This window comes from Cutaneotrichosporon oleaginosum (assembly GCF_008065305.1).
Source record: "Cutaneotrichosporon oleaginosum strain ATCC 20508 chromosome Unknown ATCC20508_contig03, whole genome shotgun sequence".
NCBI lineage: Eukaryota > Fungi > Basidiomycota > Tremellomycetes > Trichosporonales > Trichosporonaceae > Cutaneotrichosporon > Cutaneotrichosporon oleaginosum.
Genome location: NW_027072172.1, coordinates 2,396,512 through 2,423,045, shown reverse-complemented (window position 1 = coordinate 2,423,045; position 26,534 = coordinate 2,396,512). Strand labels below are relative to the sequence as shown.

Here is a 26,534-nt window from a genome sequence, read left to right as displayed (position 1 = left end):
ACCGTTCACCCGTTTGTGAGCCCCGCCGAGCTAGGTGGATGGAGGTTGGGGTCAGCGGACCGCAGGGCAAAGTGGGTCCTCAGCACCGCAGACGTGGTTCCTGCGTCTCACGCTTATGATGTCTGCGGCGGGCCGATGGCTCTAAATAACGTTGGCTGCGTCAAAAGCTGCGAATGCTGAACGTCTTTGACTTTTCAGCGGTAGGTCGCTCGCTCAGTGACTAGTTATACACGATGCATGCCTATAGTCTAGTACGCCGCGGCGGCGACGAGCTTGGTGAGCTCTGCGGGTCAGCTCCACTGCCACTATCCCACCTCCACAAAACTCACGCTTAAGCTGCACGTTCTCCTTGACTACACCCGCCTTGACGTTGTTGTCACCGTTCTCCGGAACGACGGCAACCTCGCCGTCAACCGACCACTCAGCCTCCTTGCACCAGGCGGGCACCTCAGCAGGCTTAAGGTCGAGCCAGCGGGCAAGCTGAGCGAGGCGGACGCGGGAGAAGGACGCAGCGATGGTCGATGCAAACTGGTTGCGGAGCTTAGGCACGAGGTCTTCGTGGGCCGGGAAGTAGTTGGGATTGGAGCGGAGGACTGCGGTTAGTTTTAGACTCCAGACGGCAGGCCGCCTCAAATATGCCTCCTTCGTTTCCCCACACCGGTTCCGCTTCACACTCACGCTGTGCGGCCTCGCTCGACCCGTTGAACTCGGCCCAGAACTTGGTGAACTGGCAGGTGCGCACGAGCTCGTGGAGGTTCTGGAGGAAGGGCATGGCGATGATGAGGCTCTCGTCGTCAGAGTCAATGTCGTGAACGATCGCGGCCGGCTCGCGGAGGAGCGCGAGGCAGAGGTTGAAGTCTGGGCCGTGAACAGTGGCGCTCAGCGCCTTGATAAGGATGTTGAGAATGACGTCGGGGTTGGAGAGCTGGGGGTTGAACTGGTAGCTGACGTTAGCGACGATTGAGGGAGCAAAACACCGTCGCGGCTGAGAGAGCCATTGACGAACGAGCATAGGACAATGCGGCCGTCAGAGCTAGCCTACAGCTGACCAGCAACAACACCCATCCCGTCGTCACTGCCTCTCTCGCGCATGTTCCCAAATCGAACGCACAGCTTCAAGATAGCAAGGTTCGCCAGCAGGTCGTACTCGCTGCTCGCGATCTGGCTCTGGAGGTACTCCTCCATGAAGCTCAGGTTGGACGGGTTATACCTGTCTGGGTGTCAGCGCAGCCTCGCACCAAACCTACCAACGCCATGGATGAGCTCGTGGATGACCTCGGTGCGCGAGCTCGGCGTGTGCCACTCCTTGAGGTTCTTGGGGGGGACTGGCGACATTTTGCGTCCTTTTGGGATGGGTATCGTGAAGCTCGGCGCCGTGCTCGTCGATCGTTGACAATGGTGGCGGCAAGCTCAACGAGATGGCATCGAAAACGGTCGCAGCCTTATCAGAAAATGACGTGGACACGTGACGCGCTGATCGGCGCGTGCCGTGACGTGAGGCCGTCGTCCGCGGTCCGTGTTGACGTCGTTGTCATCACCAGCAGCACAGAGACATGCAATGAGCGACCACCCGCTCGGTACCAAGGTCCGCGTCAACGCTGGTACCGGCGTCGTACGCTGGGTTGGCGCCGATCCTGCCTTCGCCCAGGGCAAATGGGTCGGCATCGAGCTGTGAGCTACATCTCCTCCACCAGGCTGGAACTGATCGCAGCGACACACCTACGGGCAAGAACAACGGTAGTGTCAATGGCGAGTCATACTTCTCGTGCGAGCCGCATTATGGCGTGTTTGTCCGCCCGAGCCAGATGCAGGCGTTGGAATTACGGAGGGCGGTGCGTCTGACTTCGGTCACTGGAGACCGACGCAAGGACACAGAGGAAGGAGCCGCTGACACCAGCCGCGCACCTCCACGCTGCCGTCTAGCTCTGGCTCCTCGCGCATTACGAGTAGATCCACGACTCCAGCGCGTGCCGGAACGGGCGTCCGAACGGCGCCCACCCCGATACCTGCCACCCCGAGCCGCTCCGTTTCGAGAACGTCGAACGCTGATGTACCGCCCTCCCCGGTTGCAGGACCAACGGGCACGATCCGCGCGGCGACGCGCACTAGACCGCCAGCGATAAGGACGACTGGTCCCGCGGCTGGGCGGAGGGCGAGCGTCCTCCCGTCGTCGAGTGCGAGCTCAACAGTGCCATCCCCGCGCATTCCCGCGTCTCCAGCGATGAGCCGCCGTGCTTCTATGATCAGCAACAGCCGCACGCAGACGCCAGTCACGGCGACACGAGGTAACACGACGGCGCGTAGGGCGGAGAGGACCGACGAGGAGCTTATGCCACCTCCCCCGGTGCCCGAGCGCGTTCCACCAGAAACCCCCCGTCGTCCTGCAGAACCCCAGCGGAGCGGCAGTGGCCTCCCCTCGCCCCGACGCCTGTCTCGGCGGTCCCCGATTCAGCCTGAGTCTCCCTTTGTGGCCGTGGAGCGTGCCGACTCGCCCGAAGAAGGCGACACTACCATCCTTGCATCACCCATTAGCTCCTCCGTCGCCCTTTCCCCTTCCACTCGTTCACTCACTATCCATGGGAGCCAGTCCCCCGCCTCTCTTCAGCCCTCACCCATTCCTTCCACTCCCTCAAACCGAACCTCACCTCCTTCTCCTAGTCCTCGCCTGCCTGCAACGCTCCCTTCTCCACAAGCATCCACCAACCTCTCCCTCACTTCCCCACGCACTTCCACGACACTCCCCCCTGCCTCACCCCGCTCTCCTCTCACTACCCGGCGACCGCCCACTCCTGACTCCACGGCGGCCGTGTTTGCACAGAAACGTGAGCTCGAGGAGTTGCGAATCAAAGTTCGTCTTCTGGAGAGCCACCGCGCCGAGGACCTGGCGACGATCAAGAGCCTTGAGAAACGTGCTGCTGAGGGCGACTCGCTTCCGGCTATCCGCGCCAAGCTCCAAGGTGAGTTTATTGCTCTTCTTCAACTGACAACAAGCCAAGTTCCAGGAGCAGGCGACAGAGATCGCCCGGCTCAAGCGCGAAAACTCGGACGTGCGGTCTGAAAATGAGCTGCTCGAGTCGCAACGGCTGGACGCGTTCGAGCAGGCAGAGATGGCGACACTCGACCGCGAAGTTGCAGAGGAGAAGGCTGAGGCAGCGGAAGCCGAGGCCCAGCGACTCAACGAGAAGATCCTGGAGCTTGAGCTCGAGGTCGCAGTGCTCAAGGAGGAGAACGCTGAATACGAGAAGCCTATTGATGGGCTCGAGGGCGGTGTACATACATCCATCGCGTACATTCAGCTCGAAAAACACAACGAGCGGCTGAAGGATGCGGTCATCCAGCTGCGCGATATGCTTCATGAAACCGAGAAGGAGTACAAACTTAAGATACAAGACCTCGAGAAGGAGCTGAGCAGCAACACCGACTTGAACGGGCGCTTGGAGCTTACAACGGCCAAGCTTGCGCACGCCGAGGCGCAGGTGGAGGATTTGAAGCAGCAGTTGGATGACGCGCTTGGCGCCGAGGATCTACTCGAGGAGCTCACCGAGCGCAACCTGCAGATGAGCGACAAGATGGAGGAGATGCGGGCGACCATTGACGACCTCGAGTCCCTCAAGGAACTCAACGATGAGCTGGAGGAGAACCACGTCGAGACGGAAAAGCAACTCGAGGCTGAGATCGACCGCGTCACCTCCCAGCTCAAGGAGGAGGGCGTGCGATCGGCTGAGCTCGAGGTGCTCGTAGTCGACATGGAGGCGACCATTGGGCAGTTCCGCGAACTCGTCGGTAACCTGCAAGCCGAGATCGACGAGCTGCGTGAGCAGCATGCTTCGCAGCAGTACGACTCGGCAGCAGCGAGCAAGGAGAGCCAGGCGCTTCTTAACCTCAACCTCAAGCTGCAGAGCTCAGTAGTCAAGACGCAGTCCAAGACTGTCGATCTCGAGTTGAAGAAGCTTGAGGCCGCTCAGCTAGCTGAGCACCTCCGCATCGTGCAGGCTTACTTGCCCGATGCGTACCTCGAGTCGGAGGCAGACTCTGTCTCTGCGCTTCTCTTCTTCCTTCGCGTGGGCGAGAAGGTCAACATGCTCACCAGCGTCATTTCCAACATCCACGGCCTTCCCGGGGCGCTGCACACTGTCTCATCAGAGGCTCTGGTCGGGGTGTGCGAGCTTCGCGGCAAGCTGCGCACCTTCGCAACCCTCAACCGTCGCTTTGCGGCAATCATGCGGCGCACCCAACCAGACGACTACGTTGCCCTGGGGAGGGTGGTGGGCGAGCTCGCCGGCGTCGAGTCTCGAGTCGATGGGTGGATCGCGAGCGTCAAGACGGACGAGTTCAATGACGGCGAGTGTGCGCGCGAACTGGACGCGCTGCTCGCGCAGTTCAACCACCTCGCCGAGGTCATGTTCAACCACCCCCTCGACGCGGGCGAGCAGCAGGTCGCGGCGGCGTATACACTCGAGGACGACCTGGACAACTTTGCCGCCGCCGTCGGCTTCGTGCGTACCGAGATCATGGCGCTCGTCAACGATGGCGACGTCGACGTCGAGCTGGGCGAATACACTCTCGACGAGGCTGTTTATGACCCTGTACAGCGCGTTTTGAACCAAGTACGCGCGGTCAAAGCGCCGGCGGGCAAGCTCGTCGCCGTCATTGAGGAGGTCGCGGCGTCTGAAGCCGCTCTCGCACCCGAGTTCTCGGACGGCCTGCGAGACCTCGTCGGTTCCGTCAGCGCTGCGGTGGACATGGCTGTGCGCCTGGCACAGCGCGTGCGGCAGCATGTCGAGTCGCTCCGCTCGTCGAAAGGCGCCCTGCGTCTCTCGGACATCGACAAGTTCCTGGCCGAGGTTACGAAGACGGACGGGGAGCCGTGGGACGTCATCGCGTCCTTCGTCCAGCGCCTCGGCGCAGACCTGTCGGACGTGCTGCCCAAGTTCCGCGCAGCCCCGAAGTCGGGGCAGACCATCTCGTTCGCCGCGCCCGCGCCCTGGCTCGCGCGCGTCGCGGCCATCAAAGAGGCCGCGTCGTACAACGCCGAGGCGGAGCGCCGGGTGTCCCGCCTCTCGGACGAGCTGCGGGACATGGTGCGTGAAATCAAGCTGCGCGACCAAAGCTTGCAGGAGGGCAGTGTGAAGATCGAGACGCTCGAGCGCCGCATCGAAGGCGCGCGCAAGCAAGCCGACCACATCCTCGAGTTGGAGCGCGAGATCGCCAAGGCCCGCAGAGCCGAGAAGGAGTACGAGGACGCGATCGAGCAGCTGCAGGCCGACCAGGCGGACTTGGAGGCCGAGAACGCCAAGCTCCGCCGGCGGCCCGCGAGCCAGGGCACGGCCCCGGCGCCGGAGCCCACGACGGGCGAGCAGGTCGCGGGGCTGCGCGCCGCGCTGCGCCACTTGCGCAGCGAGAACGCCCTCCTCAAGTCTCGCGATTTGTACGCCGACGTGCACATGCTCCCGCCGTTGCGCGCGCTGGCGCCCGCGCTCACCGCGCCAGATATGACGCAGGAGGACAGCGACGCCGAGTCGGACGGGCCGGCGACGCCGCTGGGCAGCCCGCGCATCGCACACCCCGCCCTCCCCGCCACGAAGATCGCGCTCGAGACCGAGTCCAAGATCCTCTTGCGCGCTGTCGCGGCGTACGCGGCTTCGCCGCGCATCGTTGACATCAGCGGGGTCGACGGGTGGAGCTGGCACTCGCGCAAGAACTCGCCCGAGGCGCAAGCGTGGCGGCTGGCACGCGAACGCGGGCGGCTCGAGGGCCGCGTGCGCGACTTGGCGGAGCGAGTGCGTGCTCTGCGTCAGTAGAGGTGATAATTTACCATGCATCTAATACCTCGTTCTGGGACAGGAATGGGGATGCATGGCGAGAGATGGCTAGGCGATTGGAAGGGACAGGGATAGATGGGGCGTATATGGAAGGAGACCATTCACATGGCGGTCAGTGGCAGCGGAGGAAGGTGTTCGTTGTCCTGCCCCGCAGCAGTTGCCTACTACCGCTGGCTCACGCGCCGCAGGTGAAGACCACACTCCTGCCGTCAGTGACCTTCTGAGCTCCCACTGGGGGGCCGCGACACTTGCTGAAGCTCCTCGAGGGTCTCGCGCCGTTTTTTAATGGCCTCGCGGCGTGCCGTGATCTCCTCGTCAGGCTCGCACAGGTCGTGCGCGCGCTTCCGGGTCCCATCACTGACGGCGTTGAGGCCGAGCGCGTCGCGGAGTGTGGCGGGGACGCGGGGCAAAAATTTCGCAAGGAGGTAGACCGGAAGCTCGCGGCCAACCGTGTCCTGCAACCGAGCGATAGAGCGCTGCAGCTGCCACTGCACGAAAGCCATAAAATTGAGCAGTGCGGAAACGTAGGTTGGGTGCCACTGCTCGGGGTGCTTGGCGAGCGTGGCGGGGAAGTAGTTGTGTGCGACCGGTTCGTTGACCTCGCCACCCTCGGCAGCGGGATACGCCGCGGCAAATGTTTGCATATAGGCCTGGACGGTGCCGCGGGCGTCGTCTGGGCAATGGCGGATCTCGACGTGGTCGGGCCGAGCTTTCTCGCTCTCGATCCGGGCAGAGATGTAAGCCGTGACCTCGTTCTGCAGGGGGGCAGTGAGGGTATGCAGGGCTTGTCTTGGGTCAGAGACTGCTGCACAACGAGGTCGCAGTGTGCATCTCCGACCGGATCAAATCAAAAGGGTGTGAATAGCACGTACGTTGCGATCTGGGAGAGATCATCCTTCCCCTCGCAGACCTCGTCGGTGATGACTCCTACGAGGTTTTCGAGTTCGGCCCAATACGCTTTATTGTACTCGTGGCATCGTCCGGCCCAGCGCGCCACCACGTCCTTAAGAAGAGCGGCCCGCGCTGCGTGCATGTTGATACTAGCACGTGCATTGCGGTACCTGTTGTGAGCACGGTTCACACACGTCTCACTTGGCAAACAGAGCGTGGACTTCGTCCAAGTAGATGCCACTTCCGTGTGGTGCTTCGTCCGCTGCATCTTTCCGCAGCAGCGGAGTAAACGACGTCACCCGTAGGTCTCGTTCAAACTCCATCTGGATGTCGACAAAGCGCTGAGTGGGCTGGCCGCGATCCGTCAGGTGCTCTTCAAGGGCTTTGGCGATGGCCTCGATGATGCCGTGCAGGTAGTCTACGGGGTGTTCCACAGGAGGTGGAAGCAGCGCCTGTTGCTCGTTGACCTCGAGCGTGCTCTCTTGGATACGACGGCGGAGCTTTGGCACACTGTCTCAGCGTGTAGCGCGTGGCACAACTTACTTGCTCTTGACGAGCTTCTTGTACGCCATGTTGATACGCTCTTGCGTCTCACGCCAGCTGAAGGAGCGGCCGGCGACCTCGGCGAAGTCTAGCCATTCAGGCTGGCGGAAGAGTTCCTTGCCGTGGTCAAAGCTATCGGCCCTGTTGCGATACTCGCTCGGCTTGCGACATCGCACGGGGTGGACGCCGTAAGCTGGCACGAGCGAAAAGCTTTGGTTTCGGCCTAAGATAAGGTCTCCCCAGTCTGACTCCGTGGGGGTATCAATGTGGTCAGGTTTGGTGACGATGACTGTTGGTCAGACCGCTGGACCCTCTTGGAACCTGCACTGACTCATGCTCCGCTTTAGTTCCGGGTCATGCTTAAGAACAAGCTGCACCTCGGGAGCATTCGTGCTGGGATCACCTGCTGTCAGAGTTGGTACTGTAACACTTACTCCCACCTGCAGCCAGGCAGAGGAGGATGAGGCTTTCAGGTTTGCCCAGATACGTGTCCGCGAGGCTCGTGGCTGTCGCAGCACTAATACCAGACTTGAGGCCTAACGTCAGTATGTCCCACTGGGCCAGCATACCGGGTAGATCGACAATGGAGAGGTCAGGTTGCTTCGGCCCGGACACGATGAGCTGCACAATGTTTTCACTGAGTGCAGGCCCACCGATGTCATGGCTTCCCTTCCCCGCAGCACCCTTCCACACCTCATATGTGCTGGCATGAGTTCAGATCGCCATCCACCACATGAATTTACCTGAGCGGCAACGAACCATCCGTTGCAAAACGCGCTTCCAGGCCGGCAAAGTGAAGAACCTCCTGCAAGTCGTCAACACATTTGACCGGCTCCTCGGTGAACTGCATTCGCTTCGGAACACCTGGGGCAGGGTCGGCGAGGCGGATGTACACCATGGCCGAGAACGGCTCGCGCCGATGTCGCGAGTGGATGTGCGTGGGCCCACTGCCGTCAGCTACGCTGAGTTTCATTCCGTCATCTGCAACGTCATCTCGTCCCCGTTGACTCACAAGGTGGACGTCTTCTCAGCGCACCACAATGGCACGCGACAAATCATGGAAAGCCTGTCCTCAGCTTGAACTGCGCACCGGGTGGGAAGGCGCTCACAGGCTACTTTTGCCGACGCTTTGCCCCCCAACAGCAACGACAAGTGGGATGGGGATCTCATCAGCATCGTCAGGACAGCATGTCAGCAAATCAGCGATACATGGGAGCGAAGAGAGTAGAGTGCTCACGAGAGCTCGATGAGTTTGTCGAGAATTCGGAAGGCCGATACGCGTTCGTCGCTGGGCTGAGGAGGAAGGCTGGGGGGCGATGACGATAGACGGTGTGGTGGAGACGCGGCGGATGTCGCAGGAGGCGAGGGCAGCGCCTGAGGTGGAGTCGACGTCGACGACGCCGCGGTCTTGCGGGCCGTGGCCGTGTTGGGGCTGGTCGGGGTTCGGGGCATCTGCAAGGGTGACGGTGCTGAGCGAACCATGATGAGGAGGGTGAGAAAGAGGATGAAAGATGGGGAAGGAGGAGAAATGATGATGCAGGCGAGGAAGGCGACATGGAAAGCCCGACATGGCCGACATGCGCCCTGTCCCCGACGCGCCGAGGTCAGCTGCTCGCGGCGGGGTCAGCTGGTAGATGAGTGTGCTTGCATGGCGGTGGGCGCATGCTGTATCACGCATGCAGACGTGTAGATATATGCACGGAGGAGGAGGGGCGAGCGAGGGAGCGAGAGGATGAGCAGTGAGTGAATAAGTGAGAGAGTGAGTATCGCCAGAGAGATCATGAGCAGCGCGATGAGGTGAGCGGCTGGAGCGGCTGGAGCAGCTGGAGCAGCTGGGCAGCATGGGCAGCTTACTGACGACTGGAGAACAAGGAGGTATGAAGATATGGGAGTTGAAGAGAACGACCATTCAAGAATGGCCCAGTAGTGATGAGTGACGCGCGTCATGTGACATGGTGGGTGCCCTGCGATCTCCGCATTCCATTGTACGCACTGACCACCCCTCTGTCTGGTCATGCATTCCTTTTATTCATCTTGATGATCCAAAGCCTGTAACGTATATTGCTTGATATATCATGAGATCATGAACGAATGAATTTGGAAAGAGAGTAGAGCATGAATCGGGCTTGGTAATTTGGTACAGAGGACGCGCAGGGAGGGTCTGGAGTGATGTAAGCTGCGTACTTGTATGGAGGGTCAGGGTATCAGGCCCCAGGGGGGGAGCAGGGGTAAGACGCGTGTCCCATGTCCCAGCCGCGTGCCAGCCGCGACTGCGCCCCGGAAATCTCCTTCCCAGGCGCAAGGAGTGGGCCAGATGGGCCTGGCTCTTTGGGCTTCAGGCTTCAGAGCCAAGGCCGAGTTTCCAGGCGTTTCAGGTGGGGTGGGTGGCAAAAGTCAATTCAAGTAACTATAATCAACCATCTGGTGGTATCCGTTAACCGGAACGTCAGACCCTGAGACAACGTCTCCCATCAGGTCCTGAGATGGATTAGGCCAGTGGCCGGCCTGTGGGTGTGCTTGGTCGACCAAGCCGCGTGCCACCTGCCACCTGACCGCGGCTTGGCCCTGGACACTGGACAGCCCAGAGCCCAAGAGCTCAAGAGCTCGAGCCGCGCCCACAGACATGGACCATGGAATCAGGCATAGCAGATGCCGGGGGCGACCTACACCCTGCTCTCGATCATCCAACCTGCTCACTACTCATCTCAACCTCTTCCTCTCCATCATCTACTCCCTCTGTGTCCCCCCACCCCCACTTACCCACTTCTCCGCCCTCGGCCATCGGATACATTCGTCTTTTATCGTCTCGGCCGGCAATCGGCTTCGACTGGGGCTCAAAACGCGCGCGCGCGCAGCTGCACGCAGATACACAGAGGGTTCAACTGGGCGCGCGCACTGGCGCCGCCTCCTTTCGGATACCTGGAGGATTACCCCTAGCCAAGCCCTCTTTGCCTCTTTGGAAACGCGAGACGTACAGTCGTCGGCAAGCGCCAAAGCACCACCACCCAGTGGCCTGAGCGCCTTCGGCCGCCCAGTCGTCTGCACGCCTGATCGCCTAGCCCACGCCGCCCACGCCGCCCACGCCGCCCATTCGAAAGCCCACAGCCACCCGGTCGCCATCGGCATCGCACGGAGCTGCGCGCGTCTGTCCGACGAACCGACCGTCTCAACAAATCGACAACACAGCCCACTCTGCACTGTGACTTGTCCTCGCCAGATCACCTGTTCGGCATCTCAACTTGCACAAACGCCAGAGCCCTCTCGACCTGAGCGCGAGCGCGTTCGCCCCCTTTCCCTGGAATACACCTCTCATCTCACCCGCCCAGCCCCCAGCAGCCAGCAGATCATCAGCAGAGAGACCGGCCGGCTGATCTCGAGCTCGTTCCCCCCCCCCCCCCCCCCCCCACCCGCGCCCCCGCACTCGTCTCTCCACCTCGCTCTCTCTCTGTCTCTCGAGGTATCTCATTCTCTCATCCATCAATCCTCCCAATCCCCCCCCCCCTCCCCCCCTCGGCTTGATCGCCATCAACCTCATTCTCTCTTTCATCTGTTCATCCATCTCATCTTTAATCACCGCTACTGCTGCTCAGCCATCTACTAGAGGGCGCAGTGCGACCTTCCGACCCTTGTCTCTCCTTTCACCATCCACGCGCCCAGCCATCAACCGCCCTCCTTGACTTCCCATCCTACCCACCTCCCCCCTTATCGCCTCTAACACTCTCCCCAACCATACAACCCACTCACCCCCCCCCCCCCACACACACACATTCACCGTCAACTTGTTCACTCCGCAGACATTGCCCAGCATTGCCTTCCACTCCCTTTGGGTTGCGCAATCTCAGCCCCCGGTGCAACAAACCATTTAAAGTGCTCGTGACACTTCCTAATCATGTCCTCCGCGGTTGAAACCGACGCGCGGAGGGCACGGCAGGTCAACTCTGCCAGGAAGAAGGTACGCTTCTTTTGGGTGTTACCACTACACCCATCACCGCCTTGCCTGCCTCTCACGCTCACACTCAGCTCAAGCAATTCCGCGCCTCCCGCACCTCGCACACCCCATCACCATCGCATGTCTCACGAGCCTCGTCCACTTCGTCCGAATCTGGCTCTGTCCTCAACAACAGCACTGCCGACAACACCTTTCCCCGCCGTGTGCCCAGCAGCAGCCATGGCAAGGCTCTTCTCGATGCTGTCACCGATGCCGAAGCTTCAGGCAAGATGGACACCATGTCACGTCACGCACGCCAGGCCAGTAGGCATCAGCGACAGCGATCTTCCATGACACTGTCATGGCCGCCTCAGCTCAACCAGAACGCGACACCCCGTCCCACTGTCGTCGGCCTGTTTGATTTGCCACCATTGGATCCCTCGGACGAGGCTGCTGCGAAAGCGTCCGACGCAGAGCAGAGTGATACCGCTACTTCCTCGCGCGAGATTGTGACAACCCCTGCGACCCCACCAGTCGAAACTTCCTCACTTTCGTCGGACCGCGAGGGAGCTGCGGTCGCCCGCTTGAACGCTTTCAGCTTTGGTGCAAAGCCGAGCTCGAACAAGCCCGCGCTCCTCCCAGCCTTTCCCATCCGCGAGTCTTCTCCGCCCAAGCGCTTTGGGACGGGGCGTCCCTCAAGCGTTCGTCTTTCTCGGTCCTTCTCACCGCTCGACCTGCTCGAGGGCTCGCCTCGCAACAGTCTGTCCTCTCCAAACCTCGATAACCGATCCACCTCTCCTCAGCCGCTACCTCCATCACGGCGGCGGCACTCCCACAATCGCTCGGAATCGATCTCGCTCCCAAATCTCAAGCTTGGCCGGCCTGCATCGCTTGGCCTGCCTTCTCCCGGGTACCCATCCACGCCCAACACGGATGCCAACTCGCGCTCCCGCTTGAGCACACCCCAAGCTACTCCGCAGAGTGGCTCACGCCTTAAATTCGAGCCGAGCGACAAAGAAAAGGAAGAGTCTCGTCGGCGCGCGCTCGACAAGCTCACCGGAGGGGGCGACAGTACCCCTAAAGCCCCGCAGCGCGAAGAACCTAAATCTGCGGAGATCTCGCTGCCCGCTTTTGAAGATGACGACGATCTTTCCACAACATCTTCACGGCCGCCTTCCGATGCCCTCACCTCGACTGCCTCGTCTAGTCGCCCCTCTTCCTTTACTTTCGGATCGTCGTCCTCGTTCAACAGCCTATCGGCATCTCCCCTGCCCTGGTCCCAGTTTGCCGAAGACAACAGCGAGCGCTGGAGTTTTGGCCAGAGCTTGGGCCAGAGCTTTGGGCAGCGCTTTGATCCCAAGGAAGATGCGCCGGCGTTCGGTTCCTTTGGCTTCGAGATGTCAGGTCCCTCCAAGACCTCATCTGTGCTTCTCAACAGCAGCAGCCTCGGCGTCCTCACGGAGGAAGACGAAACGGAATCGGATGCAGATGACGAGGGGATTGACATGATCTCGAATACATCGTCAACCGCAGACATGCACGAGACGCCTGAATCAACTCCGGCTGGACCCACGCCCTCTCGTCTCCGGGAACTGCACTTGGTCTCATCCGTCTCAAGCCAAGGATCTAGCAACCGCCGCAGCTCAAACCCAGATGTTGCACGGAGCCTCGCGTCTGCTCGCGAAACGCCCACAAAAGGTGGGTATGGAAGTATTGGACGTGGTCGGCCCCGTCCTCTAGCACTGGATACAACCAGCGCCTCTGCATTCAAGGCTGCCAATGCGGCGTCTCCCAGCAAGGGTGCACGTCCCTCAAGCCTCAACCTTGGCCGCCGACCCTCAGGTACGCGTGCGAGCTCCATATCGTACAAGAAGGACGACAGCGGTAGCGGGTCATCATACGATTATGCGAGTTCGCGCGGCATTACCTCGCCACCGTCAATCGCTGGAGAGATTGCCTCTCCCCCGTCGGTGATGTCGCCCCTTGCCGAGTGGCCCTCGGGAGCTCGCGGTGGGACTCGTCCGTGCCCTCGTCCCCGCAGTGCGATCCTTGGCACCTCTGGACGCGTCCTTGGCGAGGTCGACGAGGAAGGAGAGGACAATTCTTTTCGCTCCTATGATGAGGCGCTTTCGACTGGGCGAGCCAGCACCGAGGCGTCGCGCAACAGTTACGACGGCTCAAGTTGGCCTGCAACTGCTCGCCGTGACAGCCGTGACCGCATAGATGCCGAGCTGGAGCGTGATGCCTTGCGCGAGGACGTTGACCTGTGGCGCAAGCGATGCCGAGGCCTGGAAGAGCAGGTTGAAGCAGAGCGTCGCGAGAAGCATGTTTACCAGGAGCGTGCCCGGAAGCGTGAGTGTTGCATTGCGCAATGTGCTGACAAACAGTTGGCGACCGCCTCCTTGCCGTCTCTGCCGCGTCCAGTGCGATGACTCCCGCCAAGGAGCGTGAGGCAGCGCAGGACCGCCTCATCGCAGAAATGCGTGACCAATTGTTCAGCCTGACTGCGGCTTTGGAGCGTGAGCGCAAAGAGAAGAAGGACATTCTAGGCCACATGGCGGATCTTCAGGCGGCTCTCGATGGGTCGCGAACGCCACACGTCACGCCCAACTCTCTGCCCACCACGCCCAAGTCACGCCCGCGCAAGTCTTCGACAGCCAACGGGTTTGGAACTCCACCAGAGGCCCAGTACGCCGACGCTGATATCCTCGACGCCATGAGCGACGATGACCCGGCGCCTACCCCGTCCGGCGATGACAACAATTGGCGCCGCATGCGCGGGTTTGCCTTCCCCCAGGGTCCTGTGGAGAAGGGTGCTATGGAGAAGCTTGACCGCGAAAGCAAGCGCGAGTCATTCTTCGGCCTCTCGCGTCCCCGCGCCGTGCGTGCTGCACCGAGTATTGGGGGACTGGGTCTCGACTGGGCAATGTCGCCAACAGAGCCAGGCTTCGACCTTCCGCCAATTGAGGTTAACGAGGCCAACCGCGACCTCATCCGCCCCGCGTCAATTTTTCTTAAAACGAAGACTGCGTCGAGAACTCTACGGGAGCGCGAGGAGCGCGACCATCGCGATTATCGCGACCGCGTGACCGAGTACGAGCGCCCTCAAGCTCGTCCCCCTGCGCCAACGCGCCCTTTGCCACCCGTTGACATCACTCCAGAGCGCCAGTCTACAGCGCCCGCGAGCGGCTTTGGTCTTGGTTTCTTGTCTGGGTATCTGCCCATTCCGCGCACCACCCCGCCGGTGGTGCCCCGCGTGCTGGTGACCCCGTCGACCGTGTCGCCCAAGAAGGCACCGAGACTACTGGAGCGTGAGAACTGGACACACCACGTCGCTAGCGCGGCCGGGGCCATTGACATGCGTCACTCGTGCCGCCGCTGTGTGGGCGAGATTATCGAGCTATAGACGATCTGGGGAAACCTTTGCTTTGTACCACAATTACCCATGTATAAGGAGGTTTTTGCACGTGCGAGGTGCACAGGCGGGTTGAGGGGCTGACTGAATCAACCATCTTCGTATTGACCGTCGCGCCACAAACACTCTCTTATGAAATCCAGTGCGAATATCCGCAGACTCAGCGGGACATCCGTCCTCTGCCCTAGATCGAGATCGGAGACGAGAGGCACCCCGATAACATTCCCCAAGTCAACGTGACCACATCTTCTTGTCCGGCACCTCCTCTGCCCCAGCCGCCCACCGCCGTAAGCTCCAATACCTCGGTCTCACACATTCTCACGTCCACCCACATGCATGGCTACATATAGCCCCATGACCCGACACCCCGTTCTCTAGCACCACTAACACAACCTGCACCACCGAAGATGCTCCTCCCCAACCCCCTCTCCGTCCTTGGCCTCCTGGGGCTGAACCCCGCCATCTCCAACCCGCCCGAGTGGTACGATACCACGACGGCGCTGATCACGCAGGGCCCGCACTGGCTCCTCAGCGCGCCCGACACGACTCCGGGCGGCAAGGTCGTGCTGTGCGTATTCTCCGCACCCCTCCAAGTACACGTCGCTGACGGAAGCGAACACACACGCCCGCGCGCCGGCATCCTCCCGCGGCACCGCTGGGTCGTCGCGCGGCACGGCGACACGCTCCTGCGCGCGTACGGCACCGACCTCTGTCTCAGCGTTGACACATGTACGTTGGCGCGATGATGGCGCTGACGCAGACGGGAACGGGTGGGCGCCCGTCGACGGCGACAGCGTCGTCCTCGTGCGCTGTCCGGAGAGGGAGGAGCGCGCGACGCTGTGGGCTTGGGAGCGCGCGGCGGACGGGCATGCGTTCGCGCTTACGGCGGACGGCGAGGGCGAGGATCGCAAGTTTTGGCTCGCGCGGCCGGATGGCGAGGGGCCGGTGAGCGTCAGCGAGCGGTGGGGCGAGACCGTCATGTGGGGCGTCGAGCGGCTTGATTGGATCGACTGAGCGGGCGAGAAAATGTGAAAGTGTCGAGCGGAGATGGAATGGGTGTCATAATGGTAATGGAACGTGCCTCCAGCTGGCCTCGAGTGCAGCCAAACTTGTGATGAAAACATATGGTGGCGATCACAGCAGGCAGTACTTTTCGTCGAGTACGCCCAGCTCACGTACACCCCACGCAGCCCATGCCTCGTCGACAGCATCGCGCGTGATAACAATCTCGACGTTGTGCCACTCGCCGAGTTCGTCCTCGTCTGCTTCGTCGTCGTCGTCGTCGTCGTCGTCGTTGTCCGCGCCACGCTCCGCCTGCAAGGGCAGCAAACGACGCCGCGAGGACAGGAACCCGAGCTCGGTAAGCACGAGCTGCACGTCGTCTGTGCGGAGGTGACATGCGCGCGCGAGGTCCTCCAGCGTTGTCGTGAGGGTGTACTGCCCCTTCTGCACGAGTGGTCTCTTGGTCATTTCTGCTGTCAGCCAGAGCCCCCCTCACCTCCCGTACCTATCCCGTTAACGACCACGGCCTCGTCCGTCGCATCGGCGGGCCTGCGATTCCGCAGCGAGCGCCCCTCCTCAACGTCCTTCTTGACCTGCACGGGCTCGGCGTCGGCCAGCAGCCTCCTGCACACGCGCAGCACGACGGCGACCCAGAACGCGAGGTATCCCTTCAGCCCGAGGTCGGACAGGGGGCGTTCCGGTGTTCCTGGGGACGGCGCGCCGCGCGTGAGGTAGTAGCTGAACTCGATGAGGAGCTTGCCGAACCCCCTGCCCTGGTGGGGCGGGAACGTGACGATGCACGCGAGGTTGTAGTCGTCGTAGCTCGTCTTCTCTTTGCTGAAGAACGCCATGACTTGGTCGCGCTTACTCGTCGCCGCATCGCAGAGCACATAGAAGAGAAAGTTCTCGACGTGGAAGAACACGGACTGCGTCAGCTGCCGTCCTCCCCGGACATACTTTGTGGTCAATGAAGAGCTTGCCGAACAAACTCAGGTTCTGGCAGTACAGCTGCGCGTCGGCGCCGTCCACTTCCCAAATAGTATAGCTGCCGCGGCGGTACGCCTTGCGGCCCGGCGGCTGCATCTGGGCGCACGCGGCCGTGTGCCGCTCCCACCCCGCCCGCGTGTGCATGTACTTGAAGCACAGGTCGCAGACCCACAGGCGGCCGCGGGCGCCCTCGCCGCCCTGCCCGACGCCGTGCGAGAGCACGTGTGCGCTCCGCTCGTTCGTGTCCGACTTGCGCTTGCGCCCGCGCGGCGCGGGCGCCCGCCCCTCCTCCTCCTTCTTCTCCGGCATCGGGTATGGCGAGTAGTACCACGTCTGGACGAGGTACTCGCCAAACCGCACGTCTTCGAAGTTGCGCACGCGCGTCACGGCGTCGTGCTCGCGCTCCGGCGTCGAGCGCTCGCTACCCGGCGCGTGCGAGTCGTTCTGGCTGTCCTGCCGCGGCAGCTGGAGTCAGTAGCTGGCAGACGAAGAGGCGGAGGGGTCTCACGGCGACTCTGCTGGGCCCGGCTTCGACGACTTCGTCTCCCACTGCAGAGAGCGGAATCCAAGCATCGAGCCGCTTGTCCTCGCCAGGGAAGGAGATGTACACCTCGCGAGCGCCGAGCTTGGCGGTGCGCGAGTTGAGGATGCGTGCCGGGCCTACGGTCAGCGTTGCCGCGGGTGGTCAGCTCACGCGCTACGCCTCCTCGCGAGACGAGATACTGCCGCCCGACGACTACATCGCGCACCCCCTCTGGGACGCCAGTGAGCTCGAGGGCCGAGGTATGCGGCAGCGTGTTGGCTGCAGTCATTGTTGTTGAAGTGGAGGAGGTGGAGGGGTGCAATTGGTGACGAGCATGGGCCCAGCGGAAAGCGGACGGAAGTAGCGCGAGCTCAATTCAACTCCATTGATTGTTGTGAAATGGGACCTCCTGGCCGACCCACTCTGACTCCGCTGCCCCACTCCAAGCATTGCCGCATTATATGTTCATCCATCTATGCTACTTGCGCACTCCTACGCGCCACGAACCCGACCTGGTCAATACCCAGTGCGCGCCGCGCTACAATGACCCCGACGAGCTCCTTAATCAACTCCTCAAGCACGATCATGTTATCGAGCACGCCCGAGAGTGTCGTGGCAGTCGGCTTGTCTTTTCGCTTTTCCTGCTGCTCCCGATTCCCCTGCTCCTCCTGTCTGTCGGCGAACACGTCCTCGATCTCTACGGGCGTCGCGCGCCGCCACGGCCCGTCCTGCCGCACGTCGACGGCCTCGACCTCGACCGCAACGGCGGCGGCGGCATAGTGCGATGCGAAAGGCGTGTCGGGGGCAGGCGGGAGGGAGGAGGTGCGCGGCGGTGTTGCGGGGAGAGTGTGTGCGCGCAGGGGCGGAGGGCGCTGCGGCGAGGGCGGGAGCGTAGCGGGCGACGGTGTGGGCGGCGTGGGTGGCGTCGGCGTGGCTGTTGGCGTGGTGGGGCGACTCTTCCGCGGGCTCCAGAAGGAGCGTAGCGACGTCGCGAGCGACACGCTTTTCTTGCGCTCCCCGAAGGGCGAGGCGAAAGGGCTCGCGATGCCCAGAAATCCGGGACTCGACGCCGACGCCGGTGTTACCACGTCCTCGAGCATTGCGCTCATCGCCTCTTCGAGATGGTCGGCGAAAAGAAGGCCCTGCCGCCGTTCCGAGAGGAGGCGGTCGAAGCCGGACACGGCGGCGCGGAAGCGGCCCGAGTGTCGCACGAGCTCTCTCAGCACCTGGTACAGCGCAGGCAGGGTATGGTGGCGTGGCTCATCGGCTTCCGCTCTGCTCGGTGCGCGGGAAGGCGCGGCGTCAAAGCTCGTGTCGGACGCACCGTCGTCGATTTCGGACACCGGCTTAGCCCACACGTCTTCGTCGAAGTCATAGAGAAGCCACCCGGCCAACGAGCGGTGCGGGCAGCGCACAAGAGCGCTGAGCGCGCCCGTCAGCGCAATGTTTGTATCTGCCGGGTGGGTGAACCATGCCGCTAGGGCATCCAGCAGTGCATGCACCATCGGATCGGACGGCGATAGAGCGTGCTGGAACGGATCGAGTTCGTACTCGCCCACTCTGATGAGGACAGGCGTGCCGTCGTCGCTCACAAACTGGAGGGGCACGCGCGATGCGCGCCAGCACCCGTCCGCCTCCAGAAAGTTATGCGCATCCGTGACGTAGCTTCCCAGGCCCGAGGCCTCTGTGTTCTCCTGCACGGCGTCGTCGAGACGCGGCACAAGGGCACCATACAGCTCGTCCTCTTGCAGATGCACGTCGGTCGAGTTGACCGGAACGGGGAGGGTGGAGGGCACGGTGTCGGTGAACGAGGGGGCGGGCGAGGAATGTTCAGACGGTGGGAGGGAGGGGCGCGCGAGCGCGGTGGCTGACGGCATGCGCACAACCGACAGTAAACTTGGCGCGATGTATCGGCAGTGGTCGGAGAGCAGGGCTTGCAGGAGGTGCAAGGCTGCCGTCTGACTCGCGGGACATGTAGATTTGACGTTGTCGAGAATGAGGTCGCGCAGGGTAAAGCGTTCGTCGGTGTAGTACCCCAGCTTGACGATGGAGGGCATGAAGTCCATGGCGCCGGTTTTGCGCGCCTTTCGTTTCCTCGGCGACGTGAACACCGGCACGGCAGCATTCGCGTCCATGAGTACGTTGAGGATACGCTGCAGCACCGGCCCGTCCTCGAGGCTCGAGAGGATGACATCCAGGTACGTCAGCACGGCGACGGCGCTGCCATCGGTGCTGCTGCACTCGAGTATCGAGGGGTAGAGGACGTTGTCGACAAAAGCCGTCTGCAGGGCGTCGAGGGTTGCGTCAGCCACGGCGGGCCCGAGCACCTCCGTCGTCGACACGGTGCGCGCGTTCGGGTCGGCGCGCAGCGACGCTGCACGGCACCGATACATGATGTCTCCGAGAAACCCGAACAGCTTGAGCAGCAGGTCGAGCTGGGCATGCACCTCCTCGTCGGTGGAGAGGAGGAGGTCGTCGTCCAGGTCCTCATCAGCCGTTTTTCCAAGTATCATGCCTCCGTTCAACGTAGCGTCGTCGTCGCCCTGCTCGGCGAGCGTAGGTACACGCAGCTTGTTAGGCAGGAGAGAGTACGTCGCGCCGAGCCCGGCAGCCATAACGTCGGCAAAGTCGCCGTCAAGGATATATTCCGCGAGCGCGTCGCGCGCGTCCTGCAGCGGATCACTGCCGTCGGGACCAGGTGTTCCTGTGAGCGTATCCCCGCCGTCGTCGTCGCGCGACAAGAACGCAATGTCGAAGAGGAACAGGAGGCCGGCACGGGCAAAGTCGCCGATCCGCCCGTCGCGATGCACGAAGCGCAGAAGGTACGAGAAGAGGAGGTACTCGAAGTGCGTGGCGTCGGCTTCACGACGCCCTGCACTCGCGGCGGACGCGGCGTCAGACGCGGGATCGGTGGTGAGGACGGAGGAGCGGTATGTGGGTGTGGAGCGGCCTGTTGGCGTAGGCGCGCGTCCATGAGGCGGGGAGAGCGCGCGCTCTAAAGGAGGCGACAGCGCGCGGGATATCTGAGAAGGCGAGCGCGGCGTTGGAGAGAGGGCGCGCGACGTGAGGTGCGTTGAGAGAGACGAGGAGCGCGGTGGAGTCGAAGGGAGGGTGGTTCGGACCTGGGGAGGGGAGGCAGGCAGAGGGGATCGAGGGGGTGCCGGCGACGGAGGAGCGCCAGACGAATGGTGCGGGATAAGCCACCCGCGGTCGTGGAAGAAGATGAGGAGGAGTGGTGGACTGTGGTCAGCGCGGCGAAACAGGTAGCTCACTATGCCCTCATGCGCGAACATAGAATGCACATGAGGTCGACGAGGTCGTCGTCGAGGTCGTCAGGGTGGTGATCGTCAGCGGCCGCGGCTGCGCCGAACGCGCGCGCGGCGCCATCAAGCGTCTCCGTCTCGCCGACGCAGGAGCGCAGCAGCCGGCGCAGCGGGCGATGCACGGCGTTGTGAACCAGAAACCGCTCCGGCATGAGGACGACGAGGTTGTTGACCATGCGGAGGACCTCGGCTGGTGTGAGCTTGCTCCCACTTCCCACACTCCCGCTCGCACTTCGACAGTGCCGCTCGCACTTCGACAGTCCCGCTCGCACTGCCACTGCGTCGCCGGCCGTCCCACCACTCACCTTTGACGCCGCGCGGGCGATCGCGCTCACACAAGCGCTCCAGGGCCGCGAGCATGTCATGGCGCAAGAAATACTCGAGACAAGCGCCCGTCGTGTCCTCGTCCGTCCGGTTGCTCTCGTACACGAGCGCATCGGTAATGTGCTTGAGTGCGCGGGGAACGGGCGAGTGTGCGATGCCGCGCGCAAGCTGGCGCTCATCTGGTGCTGTAAGGGTGGCGACGACGGCGGACCACGCTGCGTCAAAGTCGGGAAGCGCGTCCGGGCGCGGGCCCGCCGCCGGCTTGGGCGCTTGTAGGAGGCGCGTGAAGAAGGTCGAGACCTCCATGGCGCATGCCGGCGGGTACGAGTGATGGGAGAGGTGAGATGAGATGTCAATATCGTTCGGCTTCGGGTGGCCATGGCCACGACTAGGCCGGGTTCAGGCACCCGGCCCGAGCGTGATTTCCGGCATCACTTCCGCTCTGTAACAAGGTAATGGCCATTCATGCGTACAACTAGCAGATTATGGGCTACAACGGGCTAGAACGCGGCTAGGCAGATAAATAGATAGGTAGATGGTGGATAGACAGCTAGGCTGTGAAGGTAACCCACTCGGGGCGTGTCACCTCCACGATGGGGGGTGGGACGTTGCTTGCCCCAACGTCGACCAGGCCGGGCGGCTGAGTGGGGATGCCCCCGTCGTCGACGTCGCTCGTGCTCGACATGGTGCTGGCGGCCGAGTGCTTTCTCTTCGCAGGCGGGGCAGGAGCCTTGCGCCGTGCTCTGGGCCGGATTGTGGGCAACGGCGTGTTGCTCGCGCTCCGGTCGAGGGGTGAGTCGACGTTCGTGCTGGCGGCAGAGCCTGGTCGCTCGAGCGCGCCCGCCGACACGTCAATGAGACTGGTCACGCGCACTGGGTTTCCGTTGGTATACGGTGACTTGTGCGGGTTTGGGAGGGCGGCCTCGAGCGAGCACAGGTTGACCGTCGTGTCTGGGGACAAGTGCCTCGGCCTCGGCGCCGCTGGTTCGGATTCAGCGCGCCGTTCTGCGCACTCCTTCACCGCAGACAGACACCGGTGGACTAGTCGCTTGGTAGTTGGGTCCACATCGTGGATGTGCTCGTTCGCCACGAGCGAGTTAAGCACCAGGGTCAGCTGCGAGCGCTTATACGTGTCCGTCTTCATCTGGGAGTTGCACAACAGCGGGTAAAGAACGCGCAGCATGGTGTGCCGCAGCTGGTTAAGCTCCTCCGGGAGGTCTATGAGCATGCGGATGAACACGTCGATGACGACCCGCAGGTCGTTCGAGTAGAAGTACTCCTGTGTGCCTGGTGTCGTGAAGAGCAGGTAGAGCATCTTCAGGATGATGAGCTGTGCGCCGAGGCCCTCAGGCGTCTCGACATCTTCGGCACGGTTGAGCATGAAGCACATAAACTCCCCGAAGGCCTTAGAGCTCCCGAGCCGCCGCATGAGGACGACGAGGACGCGATTATGTCTCTTCGTCTCTTCAACAACGCCGTCTTCTGCCGCAACCTGCTCCTTGCCGATCGTAGCCAATGACACCGGTGCAACGCTGTGCGCCCGCGGCCGTGTTGGACGGAGAGGTGCCGTTGGTTCGGGTGATGCGTTCTTCTCAGCCACGAGATTGGAGTGCGACGAGCAACGCATGCGTTCCGGCTTCTTGTGATGTTTCGGCAGCGACCACACCATGAACTGCTCGTTGAGAGCAAGGATGAGCTTGACCACCGCCTGACCTAGGACGTCGTCACGGTCGCTCCGCGACTGCTCGACAATGTCGAAGAGGTGGTCGATGAAAGTGTCCGTGAAGAGATCAAGCTCAGTCTCAGTGAGCCGCATGACCCGGCAGACCTCGTATAACAGCTGCGTTGCGGGCAGGTGTAGGCGGTGCTCGATTGGCGGCAGACCATCTACCCAACCTTCGTCGTCCGGGATGACCTCCACCGTCTCCATGAGTGTGGGCAACAGCTTTGCCCACTTTCGGTGCGACCGAAACAACGAAGGATGCCGCAATCCGTAATGCGCGATAAGATAGTACCAGATGTATAGTTCGTGGGGGTTTGTGTTCTGTGTGTCAGAGCAAGCTTGTGAGCCTGCAGTTGTGTACTCACGTTCACTGCCTGCGACATCATGATCCCCACCATCCGCTGGTCGTTGAACTGGAACAAGTCCGAGTCGAGGAGCAGCTCCATGGCGCGCCGAATATCTTCAGGATCTCGCAGGAAGTCGTCTGCGGTTAGTCCGTGATTCACAGATCAGATATCAAAGGCGCGGGCGGCCGGGGGGTGAGGGGGCGGCTGGGCGTGGGGCGGTGGGGCGGGGAAGGGATGGGAGGGGAATGGGATGGGAAGGGGAATGGGATGCGCGCCACACACACAAGCACAGCGCGCAGCACCCGCCGGCGGCCCAGCAAGCATGTCGAGTGTCGCAACGTTTGCCGCGCGCGCAGCTGGCAGACTCACCATGATACAGCGCACACCGCCGCACAAACTTGAGGATGAGCTCGTCTAGCTCTTCGAGCGTGTTTGCAACTTCGGATCTTGCTAGAACACGGTCGAGCTCCTCGAAGAATGTGCGCTGGCTCTCGAACCGTTTCCGCATCGGCGCTGCGCCAGGGCTTACTCCCAGATGTGCGCCGTGTCCGTTGAGACCGTTACTGTTGCCGTTGCTGTGCCCGCCATTCTCGGACGGGTCGCGTGAGCGCCGCCGCGAGTGGGTGCGGTCGTATGGCATGGCGTGTGGGTGCGGTGCTGGGGGATCGCGCGGCATGCCAGGCGGAGGGGGGAAGGGAGGGGAGGGGAGGAGAAGGCGGGGGGAGGGGGGGGGGAAAGAGGGCGGAGATGGGTCGGAGGCCCTTTTGGGAGGGGTGGAGAGGGGGTTAGGGGGGTTGGGGGGAGGGCAATGACGGCGTGGGAGGGAATGCCAGAAGAGGGAACGGTCAACTGGCGGTCGGCGGAGGTTGCAACGGCGACGATGGCAGCAGCGGAGCGTGGGGCAGTCGCACGGAAGGAAGGGTGGGCGGCGCAGAGTGCCAAGAGTGAGAAGGATGGTTGAAGGGAGGTGGCGATAAGCTATGCAGTGGTGGTATGGAATGTCGATGCGGACGATGTGCAAGAAGAGGTCGAAGAGGCGAGAACAAGAATATAGCTGAGCAAGAGGACGAGGCTGATGGCGACGACGGGACGAACGATGGGCAATGCCCGGCGTATATGGAGGGCTCGGCGCTCCAGGGCGCGGGGGCGGGGGCTGGCGGCCTGGCGGCTGGAGTAACGAGACTGACGCATGTCTCCGAGATCGCCAGGACCGCCCCGTGCCAGGAACTACCGAGCGGAGACGGCATCAATTCCATCATATTCCATTCAGAGTCGCAGCCCTTCGACCGCAGCTGTACGCAGCCGTACGCGCACGCCCGTTCATGTGCCAGGCACTTGGCGCTCCTACCCGACGTTTCACGCTCATGACAGCCCGATACTTCGGCCCGCACAGCCGTCTCCACTCCAGTTCGACCAGCGTGCACCACACCTTGGGCGGCTCTGATGCCGAGTGATCACGTGGGCTTGAATATAAGCTACGTAGCTACACTTGGCCACTTGGCATGACTGGCATTATTAACCGTGCTCACATGTACGACACGTATATCCTATGTCCGAATGGGCACATATATATCCAAATCCGCTGGTCCTATGTACTTGCCATGGCTCAACCGGAAGCGCGCCGCAGACCGTTTGGTTTGTGCCGGTTGATGGGGGTTCGAATCAGGTTGTGTGAATCACAAGTAATGGCCGTACGGCCGCCGGGACTGTGGTCGTGTGAATCACGATTGATGGCCGAACGGCCGCCACGACCAGCCTAGCGTGGCAAGTACACCTTTTTAGTACACGACACAACAGCACAGCGGCAATGCTCTCAACGTCAGCGGCGCTGCATTGGCCTCTCTCTGGTGGTGCAACAGCTACGAGCATTAAATGCACAACATCTAGGATGTCTTATGGTGTCCAAATCTGTCGTCAGCGCCTGCTCGCTGCTCGCTGAGGCTGGCTCACCTTCACCGTCTGGTCCACGGAACCCGTCGCGATGACATTGATGCGGCGCGGCTCCTGGCTGCCGTTGGCCTTGCCATCGCTAGCCTCTGCGGCACCCAACAACGCCCGCCCCCAAGCCAAGCATGTAACGAAGTGGCCGTGGGCGTCAATAGTCTTGATGCAACGGCCATTTGTCAAGTCCCAGATCCGCAACGTCTTGTCGTCTGATGCGGACAGCAGGTGTTTCCCAGACGGATGGAAAACAAGCGCGCGAACCCAATTGTCGTGTCCAGACTACGTGTCAGCGCGCAGGTGACTCAGCTACTCACCAAAACTCGCAAGCATTGCCCCGAGATGGCATCCCACAGCCTGATGACCTTGTCGCGTGACCCAGTAGCAACAAACGCTCCTGGAGCTTTTGCTCGGTCGCCAGCAGCTGTGGCAGGCAACCCAGATAGCTCACGGATAGCCGGGTACGATGCAATGGGTGCGAAGACAGCACATTCGACAACGTGCTCATGTCCCCGCAACTCAGCCTTGGTCTCCCCAGATGCCAAGTCCCATACCCGCGCGGTCTGCCCTGTCAGTGCGGCCCCAACTTTCCCTCTCACCTGGTCGTTCGACGCGCTGACAAGCCATCGCCCATCCATGGAAGGCACGACTTCACGGACCCAGTCAGAGTGGCCGCTGACTGTCTTGATGCAATAGCTGGCGTCAGCTTGCCCGGTCTCCGCTTGTGCTCACCCAGTGGCCACCTCCCACACACGAATGGTTTTGTCGCGAGACGCAGATATCAACTGTTCTCCGGTCGGCATAAAACGCACGCTTGAGACCGAGTGGTCGTGGCCGTGCAGCGTTTTGGTGTTTTTGTAATCATTTGCGGGGTCCCAGATCTTGATGGTCAAGTCTGTTGAACACGTCGCTGGCATCAGCATGGCCGATGTCATCTTTACACACCCATAGCGTTGCCCTTGGGGTCAAAGTCCACGTCAGTGACGGCCTTGGTGTGGCCCTTGACCGTGCGTTCAAAGTCTCCGCTCTCCCAGTCCCAAATCTTCACGCTCGCGTCCTCGCTGGCACTGGCTAGCACGGTCCACGTTGGATGAAAGGCCACTCTTGTGATTGGTGCACGATGGGATTGGAGGGTATGCCGTGGTGGTGCGCGTGGGATGAAGGGCGCATTGCTAGATGTCGATGCCGTCGCGCGTGTGGGAGATGCGAGCTCTGCCTGCAAGGCGGCCTTTTGTGACTCGAGATCCATAATCTGAGCATTAGCCTAGCGCATGTAACGACATGCCTTCTTTTGCAAGCGAATGACGCTGGTCCACTTCTTCTCAAGCAGCCCCGAGTACTTGTCCTTGGGATCGCTTGGGTCAAAGTCTAGCATGTCTGCTTCCCGTGCCAGTGATGCAAAGGATTCAGTCATCCCGGCCGCCTGGAGGTAGGACAGCATCGCGCGGTGCCTGTGCGCGGCGCATCGCGATTGTGGACAAGGGCGGCGAGATGAGATTGAGATGGACCAAGGACGGAGAGCAAAGTGGAGCATGGGGGAAGGCGGCGTCAGCGGCGGCTCCTGCGTGATCTCGGGGGCCCTAGGCGCTGTGGGATTTGTAGTCGGCAAGCTCTGCTGGACTCACAGCTCATCTTTCTGCCTGTCCGACAGCAATGACATTATGCGGTGTTGATGGAGTGGGAGTCTGCCACTGAAGGCTCAGGCTCGGGGCAGACGAGCGACGGATGCAACGAGGCCGAGTTGTTGTAATGACAAGGCGAGGAG

The 26,534-nt window shown here is 61.9% G+C and overlaps 9 protein-coding genes across 9 annotated transcripts; 3 read left to right on the top strand and 6 right to left on the bottom strand.

The window, feature by feature from the left end:
- Positions 1 to 248: 248 nt before the first annotated feature.
- COLE_04158 (uncharacterized protein) lies at positions 249 to 1,335 on the bottom strand (the record flags this gene model as incomplete). The annotated part of the gene is made up of 5 exons (XM_018421084.2): positions 249 to 283; positions 330 to 593; positions 679 to 944; positions 1,112 to 1,214; positions 1,248 to 1,335. 5 exons carry the CDS (start codon positions 1,333 to 1,335, stop codon positions 249 to 251), a joined length of 756 nt encoding a protein of 251 aa, XP_018282708.1.
- A 223-nt stretch (positions 1,336 to 1,558) lies between these two features.
- On the top strand, positions 1,559 to 5,801 carry COLE_04157 (uncharacterized protein; the record flags this gene model as incomplete). Its single annotated transcript, XM_018420631.2, has 4 exons — positions 1,559 to 1,671; positions 1,712 to 1,832; positions 1,898 to 2,957; positions 2,992 to 5,801. 4 exons carry the CDS (start codon positions 1,559 to 1,561, stop codon positions 5,799 to 5,801), a joined length of 4,104 nt encoding a protein of 1,367 aa, XP_018282707.1.
- Positions 5,802 to 5,997: 196 nt separating this feature from the next.
- On the bottom strand, positions 5,998 to 8,315 carry COLE_04156 (uncharacterized protein; the record flags this gene model as incomplete). Its single annotated transcript, XM_018427268.2, has 10 exons — positions 5,998 to 6,025; positions 6,075 to 6,611; positions 6,695 to 6,883; positions 6,915 to 7,223; positions 7,257 to 7,545; positions 7,588 to 7,659; positions 7,691 to 7,792; positions 7,826 to 7,959; positions 8,000 to 8,203; positions 8,269 to 8,315. 10 exons carry the CDS (start codon positions 8,313 to 8,315, stop codon positions 5,998 to 6,000), a joined length of 1,911 nt encoding a protein of 636 aa, XP_018282706.1.
- Positions 8,316 to 12,581: 4,266 nt separating this feature from the next.
- COLE_04155 (uncharacterized protein) lies at positions 12,582 to 14,590 on the top strand (the record flags this gene model as incomplete). Its single annotated transcript, XM_018424729.1, has 2 exons — positions 12,582 to 13,536; positions 13,572 to 14,590. 2 exons carry the CDS (start codon positions 12,582 to 12,584, stop codon positions 14,588 to 14,590), a joined length of 1,974 nt encoding a protein of 657 aa, XP_018282705.1.
- Positions 14,591 to 15,006: 416 nt separating this feature from the next.
- Positions 15,007 to 15,613, top strand: COLE_04154 (uncharacterized protein; the record flags this gene model as incomplete). The annotated part of the gene is made up of 3 exons (XM_018425076.1): positions 15,007 to 15,167; positions 15,213 to 15,328; positions 15,360 to 15,613. 3 exons carry the CDS (start codon positions 15,007 to 15,009, stop codon positions 15,611 to 15,613), a joined length of 531 nt encoding a protein of 176 aa, XP_018282704.1.
- A 120-nt stretch (positions 15,614 to 15,733) lies between these two features.
- COLE_04153 (uncharacterized protein) lies at positions 15,734 to 17,400 on the bottom strand (the record flags this gene model as incomplete). The annotated part of the gene is made up of 5 exons (XM_018425075.1): positions 15,734 to 16,071; positions 16,107 to 16,527; positions 16,559 to 17,053; positions 17,097 to 17,248; positions 17,283 to 17,400. 5 exons carry the CDS (start codon positions 17,398 to 17,400, stop codon positions 15,734 to 15,736), a joined length of 1,524 nt encoding a protein of 507 aa, XP_018282703.1.
- Positions 17,401 to 17,584: 184 nt separating this feature from the next.
- Positions 17,585 to 21,064, bottom strand: COLE_04152 (uncharacterized protein; the record flags this gene model as incomplete). Its single annotated transcript, XM_018426285.2, has 3 exons — positions 17,585 to 20,351; positions 20,384 to 20,624; positions 20,740 to 21,064. 3 exons carry the CDS (start codon positions 21,062 to 21,064, stop codon positions 17,585 to 17,587), a joined length of 3,333 nt encoding a protein of 1,110 aa, XP_018282702.1.
- A 244-nt stretch (positions 21,065 to 21,308) lies between these two features.
- COLE_04151 (uncharacterized protein) lies at positions 21,309 to 23,336 on the bottom strand (the record flags this gene model as incomplete). Its single annotated transcript, XM_018420135.1, has 3 exons — positions 21,309 to 22,802; positions 22,847 to 22,965; positions 23,198 to 23,336. 3 exons carry the CDS (start codon positions 23,334 to 23,336, stop codon positions 21,309 to 21,311), a joined length of 1,752 nt encoding a protein of 583 aa, XP_018282701.1.
- A 1,406-nt stretch (positions 23,337 to 24,742) lies between these two features.
- On the bottom strand, positions 24,743 to 26,429 carry COLE_04150 (uncharacterized protein; the record flags this gene model as incomplete). Its single annotated transcript, XM_018425687.2, has 7 exons — positions 24,743 to 25,051; positions 25,087 to 25,332; positions 25,369 to 25,465; positions 25,502 to 25,679; positions 25,715 to 26,021; positions 26,055 to 26,220; positions 26,395 to 26,429. 7 exons carry the CDS (start codon positions 26,427 to 26,429, stop codon positions 24,743 to 24,745), a joined length of 1,338 nt encoding a protein of 445 aa, XP_018282700.2.
- Between the last annotated feature and the right edge of the window lie 105 nt (positions 26,430 to 26,534).